The following is a 12107-nucleotide window of genomic DNA, read 5'->3' as shown; positions in this document are numbered from 1 at the left end:
CGCAGGTCCAAAAATTGAGGATCTGAGAAGCTAATTGGCTGTCTTTAACCAATGATCTGCCATATCTCGTCTTGTCCTCAAAGAAATCTATAAAACTCATAAACTCCCCCAGGAAGTGGAATCGTGACTCGTCTACTCTTTCTTGGCGTGCTTGATGGGGTTGCCCTGCTCATCCACTAGGCCCTTCGCACGCATAACCTTGAGCGCATCGTGAATAGGGTCCAACTCTGGCTGTGGTGCCCTGTGAGAGCCGAAGTAGGTGTCGGCCCATGTGAAGTACTGTCCGTAGTTGACTGTGAAGTACATGTGATGCAAAGTGTGATGGGCGGGGCTGTTGAGCCACTTCTCTGTCCAATGGCCGGTAATCATATCGCCATCGTGAATGAAGATTGTCCAGATCTGGACAGCAACAAAGAGAACCATGTACAGATGTCTCTGCATTGGACAGATGAAAACAAAGATGCTTTTGAGATTTAGCAATGGGGTTTTGGGGAAATGGTCTAGGGAATACTCACTGGTATGGCAATGACTGAACGAACCCATCAAGCGGGTGGAACGCTAGCGCAGCCCATGGTGTAGGAACTGTTGAAATTAGCATTGCTATTTAGAGCGACAAAAATGCAAGACATCTGAAAGATACTGGGGACACTTACCAATCCATTTGTGGTGTGGCTTGTGGATGTACTTGTACACGCTGGGGTGATGTTCTAGGCGATGAATCCAGTAGATGGCAAAATCATTGAAAGCCATGTACAGAGCGGCTGAAGCCACCAGCCAGGGCCAGCCATATTCGCTTGTGTTGGTATAGATCAAGCTGTGGCCGCGCACTTCAGCGAGGAAAATAGGCAGGGTACAAAGGTTGATGAAGGGGATGGCGAAGAGCGATGATTTGATCTCTTGGGAGACTTGGTTCTTCAAGAAGCGTGGGTGGTACTCGAGCCGGCGATCAAAGACAGTGTAGTAGGACAGAGAGCTGAAAAAGAGGTAGAGAGAAGTTGCGCCGAGCTGAGTAATGACGAGAATCGATATAATCTGACGGTAAATGTTGTCGCGTGGCCATTGGGACGCAGGCGCTGTGCTAGCGGCCGAAAAGTCTGAAAACGAAGAATTGGCTACGCTGAAGCCGGGCGAGGGGAGAGCCCATGCGTAGGCTTTGTCCAGGACAAGAGGATCCAGGAGTTCCAGAGCGACATCCATTGTTGACTGCTATGCAAAGAGAGGTATGAAAATTTGAGGTGTGAGCAAAAGGTGGCGGGATAACTGGCGCACAAGCTGCCGTTGGGGCGCGGATGGGCTTTGGCCGTGTTGCTTGGCTTGGCAGGGGTAAATTGGTAAAAGTGGGGTCGCCCTCCCTTCGTACGAACGCGCTATGGTAAACAGAATCTCAACCGAAATCACCCCCAAACATCCGCCTTCCATTTGCCCCTCTTCTTCAGCCCGTCAGCCCACGCTTTGACGTCGGCCTCGGTCTTACCCTGCGCACCCTGGACCGCTTCTCCCAGCCTCATATCCACCTCCCGGGCCATGCTTGCCTTGCCGCAGATGTACATGTTGGCCCCTCCTTCCAGCATGTCCAGCACCTTGCCAGCGTGCTCGGCCACCCGGTCCTGCACATAAACTCTGCGCTGCCCTTGCATTCGTGAGAATCCCGTAACGATCTCTAGCTTGTCTCCTAGCTGTCCCTGCATCTTTGCCAGCTCGTCATGGTAGATGTAGTCCTCCTGGTTCCGGCATCCGAAGAACAACAACATCTTGCCAATCGGCCTACCAATTGCATGCAGTTTGGCGCGCTCCTGGAGAAACGCACGGAAAGGAGCAAAGCCGGTACCAGCGCTGACCAAGATCAATTGAGTCGAAGATGTGACGGGCAGCTTGAACTTCGACTTCCTCACGTGCGCGAGAACTGTTTGGCCCTGGACATCTCCACTTGCGGCTGAGCGGTGATAGGTGGGAATTGGCGTATTTCCGGCCGGGTGAAGATTGGATGCCGATAAGAGGTAATTGGACGTCAGGCCAGGAATTGTGGTTCTCGACTGGCCTTCAGTCGTGATCGTCTTATTGACTACCAGTGCGGTGATCGCGATGCGCCGGGGAGACGTTACGGAACTCGAAGAGATGGAGTAGTATCTCGGCTGAAGTGGCAGCAAGTTATCGATAACGAAGGCGAGCGGTATCGAGGTCCACGCAGCACCAGGGCTGGCAAGCTCGAGCAACCGAGCGAACGTGACGTGTGCAGAAGACGTGAACCGCTCGTAACGTCCACGATCCTGCGCAATGCCGAGGAGCTTCGATCTGGCTTGAGGAGTGGGCGCAAACTGAGCAACTTCGAGCACAGCCTTCCGAGCCACAGGCGCGCAAACCTCTAGATGATTGCGGAAAGCTGTCTCGAGCGTGCACGGCGACGGTATCTTTGGCTTGTCGGAACCACTTCTCGGTGCTACGGTGAGGCAGTCGTGTCTACGGCCTTGCAAGCCGAGGATGTCGAGCAGTCGGTTGACTTCCTCCTCAGGGTTCACAGGCCAGATGCCGATATGATCCCCAGTCTTGTACACGATGTCCGTATTGCCCAGATCCACTTCCAAGTGCACACAGTTACGATCTCCCGACACGAACAACTCGCGAGAGTGTTTGATGGTCAAATGAACTATGGCTGAGTTCAAGGCAGATCGTTGGTGGTGCACCGATGTGACGGAATTTGCTTCGGGACCAGGGCTCACGGCGGCGAGATCAACCCTCATCGTCGGCTCGTAAGTGACAGCCTTCTCTTCGAACCCCATCTGAGTAAGCAGAGTGAAGACATCATCTTTCCATGCTTGATAGTCCTCCTCTGTGCCACCATTGGCATCGTCGGCTCTCTGTCGTGGCATCAGCGCAGTAGCGCCTGCAGCATCTAAGACATCGGCGACGACATCGAGGACCCTGTTGTAGTACTTGTAGTTGCTATTACCGAGACCGAACGCCAGGTATCGCAAGCTCTCAAGCCGAATGTTGTCGTCGCCTACCCGCTTGATCCAATCCCAAAGGCCGGTAGTGTTATCGCTCGGATCGCCTTCGCCATATGTGCTCAGGATGAAGATGGCGAAGTACTTGTTCTGGATCCTCGCAACACTCTCGGCATCGTAATCGGATAAGTCCGCGACCAAGGCATTTACTCCAAAGCGCGCGCCGCACTCTCGACCCAAGTTTTCGGCGAGGCGCTCCGATGTACCAGACTGTGAGCCCCAAAAGATGACGCAATGATAGCCGCCCTCATCGAGGCGTTGGCAGACGTCGCGCGTAGAAGTGGTCTTCCCGTCTGAAAAGCCTTCTGCGATCTGTGGTCTCTCAAAATACACCTACAATAACAGCATGGTCAGTAATGCTGCGACATCAAGGATGCAAAGTTGCGTGGAAGTAGTCTCCTTACATGGTAGTTCGGGTCCGGCTTGTCCCAAATGCGACCACGAGTGATATACCCGAGCGATGTAAGAAGAAATAGAAATGCAGCTAGTCCGTCCGCTGCAGTCGAGGGCTTTAAACTGCTGAACACTGGTGTTGTGCTGAGTGCTTGTAGAAGAGGATTGAGATGTGACCTCAACTCTGACATGTCAAATGGTAGACTAAGTGAATTCATGATAACAGAAGGAAGCAAAGTAGCCTACAAAGGTTTGACAGGCTGAAGCGGCAATATAGCCAGGGAGAAGCAAATGGTATCCTTCAATCAGTCAAGAGCGCGTGGGCCATTGATGACAGCCGTACAGGTACTGGCACCAACCCATAGTTCTCGGGCATGACTGCCAGACCTGATTTGTCGATAACGACCAGACATTTCTGAGTGCAACGCTTTCGGTAGTCCGTTGTGATGCGTGAACGCTCGTGGCAGTGCTGATCATGACGCGAGTAAACTATGGCATCCCCGCGTTACCCCACACTTTAGCTGTCAGTTGGTGTCCACACGTAGTTCCCGATTCAACTTTTCAAGCCCGCACATACCGGTCGTAGCAATGCATTCCGCAATAGGACGTCATTCTCCGAAGCATACCCGTTTTGGTAAACTTGGGATGCGGTTGTCCACTTTTGCGGCTGCGTCAACGGGCAGTGAGATACCGCGACGAGCACTTAAGTAAACTCTCAATCGCACAATCTATACTATCACCATGCAAAGCTGCTAATGAGATTGTTTTCAACGTTGCTATTGTGTTGATTACGATCCAAGATGTCTACAGCGGTCATTTCCATTCCGTATGCTGCTGCGCTAGGCGCGTGCGCTCTTTTCTACTTTGTTATCTATCCTGTAGTCGTTTACTTCCGCGATGTGAATGGTATGTCAGCCATCAAGTACAATAATAATATCGACTGACATCTCAGGTCTTCGGCGTTACCCAAACATGCACCCGCTCTCGGGCATATCTTCGATCCCGTTCATGGTGCTTGCGCACGGCGGAGCGCGGTCCACCTACCTTGAGAAACTACATCGAAAGCATCCAGTAATCCGTGTGGGCCCCAACTTCCTCTCGTACGGCGACCTTCGAGCCGTGAAAGACATCTACGGTCATAACACTCCCTGTACCAAGGACGGATCGTACGTTGTCACTGCAGGCTCGCATTACCATCTTGCCGATGCCATCGACAAGCATGATCATGCGCGGAAGAGGAAGCTGATGAGCTCTGCGTATGCGATCAAGAACCTGGAGGGCTGGGAGCACAAGGTAGCCGACAAGACGCAGAAGCTACTAAAGCACTTTGACGAGTGCTGCACCTCACCATTGCCTCCTGGACAGCTACCGAAGCCTGAGGACGTGAACCTCGATTATCGGAAGTGGACAAACTTCTTCACACTAGACGCTATCGCCGATATTGGACTTTCCGACAAGCTTGGATTCCTCGATCGGGGCCACGACAGGGTTACTGGACGGAGGACAGACGGGTCAACATACGAATGTGATTTCAGACCAGCACTTTACAACACAGCTCGGAAACAGTCGTTGTTGGTCTGGCCATACGACTGGTATCCGCTCATCAACAAACTCTCGAACGTCATCCCCTTCTACAAGCGCATGAGCGACTACGCAAACGAATGGGAGGGCGTACCGGTTCAACTCGCCCACAAGCGTCTGGAGCGGTACAGAGCAGGGGAGAAGCTCGACGACTTCTTCCAAACGCTGATGGAAGACAAGAACGGCCATCCGAACAATCTGGAATGGGGCGAGATCATCGCGGAAGTGAGCATCATGATGAACGCCGGATCAGCTACGACAGCGATTGCGATGGCTAATGTCATGTACCAATTGATCAAGCACCCAGATATCAAGATGAAGTTGGTGCAAGAGATCGATTCGGCACTGGAAGACGAGGAGGAGGAAGGCGATGGGGTAGTCGCTTACGACAGGGTAAAACACCTACCATATCTCCGTGCATGCCTCGACGAATCGCTCCGGCTCTTCCCACCAACACCCCATGGACTCCCGCGACAGACGCCAGCCGAGGGCGTCAACATCCTTGGTGACTACATTCCGGGCGGAGTCTCCGTCGCCATGTCTGCATATGTTGCGCATCGGCAGGAATCCGTGTTCCCGCACGCCGACAAGTTTATACCGGAGCGCTGGTTGGGTGAAGAAGGCAAGGCCTTACAGCCCTACTTCCTGGCCTTCTCGGCGGGTGCAAGGGGATGCATCGGACGCAACATCTCGTACCTAGAGCAGACTGTGGTTTTGGCGAGTGTGTTGAGGCGGTATGATTTTGCGCTGAGTAGTCCGAATTGGGAGCTTCAGCGGCTAGAGACGATGAATTGGATCCTAGGGGAGATGCCTGTGAAGATTTGGCGACGGGGGCGGACATCGACCAGGTAGGAGTAGAGGTGTTTGGAGCTCCATAGATCAGCGGAAATCGTCAAATGCAACGGGTTATCGCAACGGAGAAGCCCATATTACTGAGTGTATTTAGTGCCCAGGTGTCACAGTGACGATGCGCAAATCTCGATCAGGCGTGCGCCGCGACCGTTCCTTTGCTCCACCCGCGCATAAACACCGAGATAGCGCCTGAGCTGATTGGCCCCCACACACATACTATTACTCCGCTGTGCAGCATACATAAACGGTTCTACATACCCTAGTCATCGCAAGCAGATTCATCTCCATCTCGAATCGAGAAATCATCATCGCTCATGTCGCAGCCGCCTGTACCAAATCAGCCACCCTTGGTGCCTTCGGCGCCCGTGTCTGCATCCTCGCCAGCCCAGCCTCGCCCTGCGCGTTCAAAAAACGGCTGCAATGCGTGCAGGTACGCGGAAATTCTTCGTTACTCCCAACCAACGCTCATCGACATAGGAGGCGGAAAGTGCGATGTAATGAGCAGAGGCCCAGATGTGGACACTGCGAAAGACTGAATCTCGATTGCACTTGGAACCGCACGCCGGCTCGTAGCACTACCAATCCGTCCCACTCATTCAACACTGGCCAGCACCAGCCCTTCTTTTCTGGTCCACTACCCTTGGAAGGGTACGGGTTTGGTTTTGACCTATCTGGGCCATTGAGCTTGGGCACCTGGGACGAAGCTATGCTGTTGAGTCCCAGCTCATGGCCAACTGACACCGGGTCTTTCGCGAGCGTAGCAACACACTCGGACCCGGTTTCGCAGTCCATCCACCAGTCCCGGCCGACTCATAGATCTTCAAGTCAGACCTTGGGAGTAACGTCTTCTGCAAGCAATGAAGTGCATGAGCTGCCAGAGCGTAGACTTCATCAGCCTGATCCAGCTTCGACCTCGCCGTTCTCTACCGAGGGCGCGTCGAATGGACTGAACGAAGATTACCTCTTGCACACATTCCTCCAGATGCTCATGCCACCCATCCTGACACCGGTGGAAACTGGTCCCAAATGGGCATCTACTCGGGCATTCTTTGCCACTCTGGCTGCAGAGTCACCCATCGTCAAGAGTGCCATCATGGCTTTCGCCGCGATGCAGATGCAGCGCAGTGGGCTGGGCAACGACATAGCCAAGGCAGACTGGAGGCCTTTGTATGATACCGCATCCAGACAGGTAGCGAATTGCCTAGCAAAGACGCGAGTAGTCGAGGACAGTGACCTCAGACACATGCTCGCTGCCCTTTTCCTGCTTACCTATACCGATCTTCTTACGGAAATGCTGCCACGAGCCCACACGAACTTACGCGAGGCCTATACACTTATAAAAAGTGTCAGCAAGACCACCTTCTCGGCACCGGAACGTCGACTCATCTCATGGATGCGCCTACTTGACGCGCGCGCTGTGTCAACAGCAGGTGGAGAAGGTCTCTTCTTGGCTGACACAGACGAGACCATCTTTGATGCGTCGCCTGCGGCCAATCCCGGGTCAGATCCGGACACGTCGGACACCGAAATCGAGGAAATTCTGTTTGACGTGTTATATCATCCCGGTATCATGTTCTATCAGAAGGTGCAGTCCTTCGCCGGTCGCATCACACGCATTGACCCGTGGCGTCGTACACGCGGCACGGTTCAGGATGAGACTGAAGTGATGGCCATCGCAGCGCAAATCTCCAAGGATCTACATGCACTTTACGGCCAGCGACCAGCATTGATGGATCATGCGGTTGCTGGAAACCTCACCGAAAAACACATAGCCAAAAACTTAGCAGGCGCACTCACACGGAGTTTCCGGACCTATCTCGCAAACTACTACGCATCGTTCATACACTTACATCGCGTTGCATACGTGCAGTACCCAAAAACCAAGGATGTTATAAATGCCATAATGAATATAAAGCGTCTGACACATCTGATGGCGCAGGCAGACGAGTCGCTGCCGGTCAATGTCTTGTGGCCACTGATGATGTGGGGGTGCGAAGAAGACGACTTGGAGGAACGAAGATGGATCATTGAAGCCATCCGCAGTCTCGAGAGCATCGCTACCAACGCGAAAGCTACCGCAGACTTGTTGGAAGAAGTGCAAAGACGACAGGATGAAGGCAAGCGAAGAGTGGACGTGCGTTTGGTCAGCCAGGAGTATTTCGCATCATCAAACCATTTCGCGATCGTGTAATGTTCAGTCCAGCTCCAACACGCACATTGAAGCTCACCAAAAACACGCGAGCGAGTGTCAGTCGCAATTCTGTTAGTCTCTTGCAGGTATCGAGCGACAATCTCGGCGCAAGAGAATACGGGAAGCCTTGCCATTTACAGGTCAATGCGCGTATACTTGTCATTTCCGGCTCAGACCTATACCAATCAAACTGCGCGTTACGTTCCAAGCTTTCCTCCATCGGAAGATGCCCCGCAAGCTTCCAGACTTAGGACGTTGCATACGAAGTGGGCGGGGTAAGTGACCCGAAAGGAAAACCGACAAGATGGGATCGATTTCCCGGCTCAACGTAGCAACTCCATCGTTCACAGTCCTCGGGCCTCCGACCTCACGATGAGACAGAGAAGCGGATGGTTAGTCAAGCCGCGGAATTGCCCGCATGTAGAATTTTGCTGATTGCTGAACAGCAAAGCTTGTCGTGAGCGTCACATCAAATGTACGGGCTCTTACAATCCAATGCCATCCAAACGCTTAATGTAGGAATTTATAGGCGTGAAGCTGCGTGACTCGGAAAAATGCAAATACTGCACCGAGCGCAAAAAGCCATGCATTCGCGGCAATGCTTTTCGCTTCCGACCTGTTACGGCGGTCAAGTTCAACGCCGGCGAAGACATAGGATCCGCTGAACAGTCCCTTGAGTTCCAAGTGGGACAGCAGTGGGTTGATATTCCAAGCTCATGTGCGTAGAAAACAATTCATAAATAGCGATAATCGCTGATGAAACGTGGTGTAGTGCACTTTGTTGAGCCGAACAAGGACAGCGGTGACGAAGAAGAGTACGAAGCTGGGCCGGAAAGCGAAGCGAATCCCGAAAGCACGCCCAACACTCTCGACGTTGCATCAAAAGCCCGCCGGCAAAACTCAAATTTGAACAGAGTGTCTAGCGAAAGCCAACTGGCGTCGACGTACGGTGACATAACCTCGTTCGTGGACCTTCCAACCTCGGAGTTCAACGACACTAGCGAGTTGCCTTCCATCCACGAGGTCCTGAACACTCAGGTCCCACCGTCTCTAATCGGTATCACGACCTGTACCAGTAATAGTGCGCCGCAAAGCATTCGCGCCGTGTCTTCGATAAGTCAAATAGTAAACACAAACTGGCACGCCAGCCCCGGATCACTTCAACGTCTATCACAGTCCCCGAGTCTATCGAAGAAGAGCCCTTTCGGATCGATCAACAATAATCACTCTCCTTATAACTCCACAGCATTCAGTCCTTCCTCAGCGCCAACACTTAGGTGGCCCGTGAACAACGCACACGAAGCCCGTCTCCTCCATCATTACCTCTTCTTTTGCACCTCGTGGATCGATGTGTGTGACTCACGGCGGCACTTTGCTACTGAGGTACCAAAACGCGCAGCCCACTTCCCCGTCATTCTCAATGGCATACTGGGTGTTGCTGCAAGACACTCCTGGCTGATGGGCAAGGCCGTAGAAGATGTGTCGCAGCCTTATGTAGATCAGTGCTTACAGGCGCTAATCGTAGCACTTGAGGACCCGCTGGCACATTGGGATGAGAACTTCCTCATAGCCGTTATCCTGCTTCGGCTTCACGAAGAGATGGGCGATGCCGACGAACACTGCCACCACCTCGTACGTTCTCTCGCTCTTAAGCTTGACTGTATATCTTTCCTGACCACATGATGATCACAGGGTACCGCCCGTATACTAAACAGTATCTCCTCCTTCGCCGCGGACGGTGGCCTCCGCGAATCAGCATCCTGGGTTTCTCTCCGCCAACACATCTACGTCTCCCTCACGACCCAAAAGCCACTCAACCTAAGCCTCGACAACTACCGCCACTCAGCTGTCTTCAGCGAGTTTGACGACGAAAGCTGGGCAAATCGCATCATATTCCTGTTCGCCGTCGTCCTGCAAACTGTCTTCGGAGGCACAAACAATGGCAGCGAAAACATCAGCCGCGAGACATGGAAAGAATTGAACGATGAAGTCGAGGAATGGGAGCGCACGAAGCCCTGGACTTTCTCTGCCTTTCACGTCGAACCCGATGCGGGCGACAAGTTTGAGGGAAGCTGGCCCGAACTGCTCTGCCCACAAGGGATCGTGGCAGTTGGACTACAGTACTACCACCTTTGCAAGATACTGCTCACGATATACTCACCCAACGCCTCATTAGTCGGGTTGGCAGGTGTTCGGGCTAGGAAATCTACCGACGCGGCTGTTCGCAAGCACATGAGGATAACCATAGGGTATGGTGTGAGTAACAGTCATTGTGGTAATGCTATGTTCCAGGGTAGTCACATTTTGAGTGCATGTGGAGCTTATATCATCGATCCGCGGGAGCAGCAGGCTTGTGTGGAGTATCTGGAACAGTTGCAGAGACTAATAGGGTGGAGGACGGATGGCGTCTTGAGGGATCTTAGAGAGCAATGGGCGTTTTGAGGTGACAACACAACGATTGTGAGAAGGGCTTTGTCGGAAGACCTCAGGTGTCCGAAGAGGAGCACGTTGACGTTTCAATTCTTCATTGCGAAGCAGCATTCTATAGCGATGCTTCCAGCTCATCAAGACCTGACACCTGGTTCACAACCCATTTCCTCTTCTCCTCATCCGTATATCTCGGGTAAGGCCTACGGCAATCCGCGCTGCTCTCTGGGTATCCCCTCTTATGCGCAACGACGTACTTGGTGCCATTGATGCCACCCTTTCCGAAACCCCATTCCGTGACCGAGAGCTTGATCTGGAGGGCTGTTGCTTCGTCGTGCTTGCCTGATTGGTACAGGTTGAACAAGTGTATGCAGGACTGATCTATTAGCTTCCAAACACGCAAAACATTGGCGATAGTACATACCTTGGGGTACAAGTTCGCGACACCAGTAATTGTGCCGATTCCACCCACACTCAGCGCGGGTACAAGCCAGTCGCTCTGACCGGCCAGCGCCACAAACTCCGACTTGTCGAACGCAGCACTAATCCTCGCAACCTTTGCGATGCCTCCGCACGTGAGCTTGACGGCTACAATGTTCTTGTGCTTGCCGAGGATATCCAGCATCTCGGAGTTGATGTCGAGGCCGGCTACGACGTTGGGGAAGTTGTACAGGACGATGGGGACGGGGGATGCGTCGGCTAGCTCCTGGAAGTAGGCTACGATGGCATCTTGGTTCATGGAAAAATGGAAGTAGGAGGGCACCAGTGCGAGGTAGTATGATGCGCCTGCTTCTTTTGCTTCGGCGGTTTGCTGTATCGCGTCGCGCGTGCAGCCTGCTACGCCTCCAATTGTGATGGGTAGGTCTCCGCGACCAAGGCGCTGTGCCGTCTTGCGAGCGGTTTGGACGAGCTGCGTCTTCTCAGCCGAGGATAGTGTTGCTGCTTCGCCATTTGTTCCTGCGATGACGATGCCGTGCAGACCGTTGGAAATCAAGAACTCGAAATGCTTTTCTTGGACATCCCAATCGATGTCTTGCTTGGTGTCATTCTTGAACCAAGTCAATGAGGGGACATGGATTCCTGGTGGGAAGGAGTATGTTGTTGTGCCGTTGGTGCCGTTTGCGGAAGGCATTTTGTGAGGATGTCAAGAGATGAGCAGGTACAGAGGGGAACTGAATGTGGAGGACATCTCTGCAGCAGAGCGAAACCGCCGCATTTTGGCATCCACGACTGCGCGACGCGTTCCGGTAGTACGATGGAGCATGCGAGAAGACGCGCTTCGGCGTGGAGACGTGTGGATGTTCCATCGGTTCCCAAGGCGCGCGATTCGCCGTCGGCTACGACCGCGACGGTGACGTTGGGCTACCGACGCTCGCATCGCCAGCTTCGCGTGTCGGCTGCACTAGGCCCACGAGCTCCCACACCACGCCACCGAACCCACGCGACGAAAGTGCGCCATCTCTGGAGACTCCACTGGGGAAGGTCGTGGTCGGATGTGGCAACCTGGTTCTCCGTCCCGGATGGGCCTGGGTGTTTTGTGGGGAAGCGCGTTTGGTTCATAAGAACGTGGGAGCCCCAGGTTTGGGATCGGCATCAAGACTACTGCAGAACTTTGCAGCTTCAACACCCGTCCGGTAACTTGAACATTGTTTGTTCTGGTG

At 53.3% G+C, this 12107-nt stretch overlaps 6 protein-coding genes across 6 annotated transcripts; 3 read left to right on the top strand and 3 right to left on the bottom strand.

Annotated features, from left to right (window-relative positions):
- Window positions 1–132: 132 nt before the first annotated feature.
- J4E87_007443 (uncharacterized protein) lies at window positions 133–1197 on the bottom strand (the record flags this gene model as incomplete). Its single annotated transcript, XM_049379038.1, has 3 exons — window positions 133–463; window positions 516–582; window positions 654–1197. 3 exons carry the CDS (start codon window positions 1195–1197, stop codon window positions 133–135), a joined length of 942 nt encoding a protein of 313 aa, XP_049231308.1.
- Window positions 1198–1394: 197 nt separating this feature from the next.
- J4E87_007442 (uncharacterized protein) lies at window positions 1395–3586 on the bottom strand (the record flags this gene model as incomplete). The annotated part of the gene is made up of 2 exons (XM_049379037.1): window positions 1395–3335; window positions 3407–3586. 2 exons carry the CDS (start codon window positions 3584–3586, stop codon window positions 1395–1397), a joined length of 2121 nt encoding a protein of 706 aa, XP_049231307.1.
- A 609-nt stretch (window positions 3587–4195) lies between these two features.
- On the top strand, window positions 4196–5828 carry J4E87_007441 (uncharacterized protein; the record flags this gene model as incomplete). The annotated part of the gene is made up of 2 exons (XM_049379036.1): window positions 4196–4301; window positions 4348–5828. The coding sequence occupies 2 exons, from the start codon at window positions 4196–4198 to the stop codon at window positions 5826–5828; spliced, it is 1587 nt and encodes a 528-aa protein (XP_049231306.1).
- Window positions 5829–6685: 857 nt separating this feature from the next.
- J4E87_007440 (uncharacterized protein) lies at window positions 6686–8019 on the top strand (the record flags this gene model as incomplete). Its single annotated transcript, XM_049379035.1, has 2 exons — window positions 6686–6690; window positions 6714–8019. The coding sequence occupies 2 exons, from the start codon at window positions 6686–6688 to the stop codon at window positions 8017–8019; spliced, it is 1311 nt and encodes a 436-aa protein (XP_049231305.1).
- A 372-nt stretch (window positions 8020–8391) lies between these two features.
- J4E87_007439 (uncharacterized protein) lies at window positions 8392–10461 on the top strand (the record flags this gene model as incomplete). The annotated part of the gene is made up of 5 exons (XM_049379034.1): window positions 8392–8411; window positions 8466–8494; window positions 8549–8737; window positions 8792–9651; window positions 9712–10461. The coding sequence occupies 5 exons, from the start codon at window positions 8392–8394 to the stop codon at window positions 10459–10461; spliced, it is 1848 nt and encodes a 615-aa protein (XP_049231304.1).
- Window positions 10462–10561: 100 nt separating this feature from the next.
- On the bottom strand, window positions 10562–11578 carry J4E87_007438 (uncharacterized protein; the record flags this gene model as incomplete). The annotated part of the gene is made up of 2 exons (XM_049379033.1): window positions 10562–10822; window positions 10871–11578. 2 exons carry the CDS (start codon window positions 11576–11578, stop codon window positions 10562–10564), a joined length of 969 nt encoding a protein of 322 aa, XP_049231303.1.
- Window positions 11579–12107: the final 529 nt, after the last annotated feature.

This window comes from Alternaria ethzedia (assembly GCF_023757985.1).
Source record: "Alternaria ethzedia strain BMP 0044 chromosome Unknown scaffold_20, whole genome shotgun sequence".
In the NCBI taxonomy this organism is placed as follows: Eukaryota; Fungi; Ascomycota; class Dothideomycetes; order Pleosporales; family Pleosporaceae; genus Alternaria; species Alternaria ethzedia.
The sequence above is the reverse complement of the archived record's forward strand: the minus strand, read 5'-3'. Positions and strand labels throughout refer to the sequence as shown.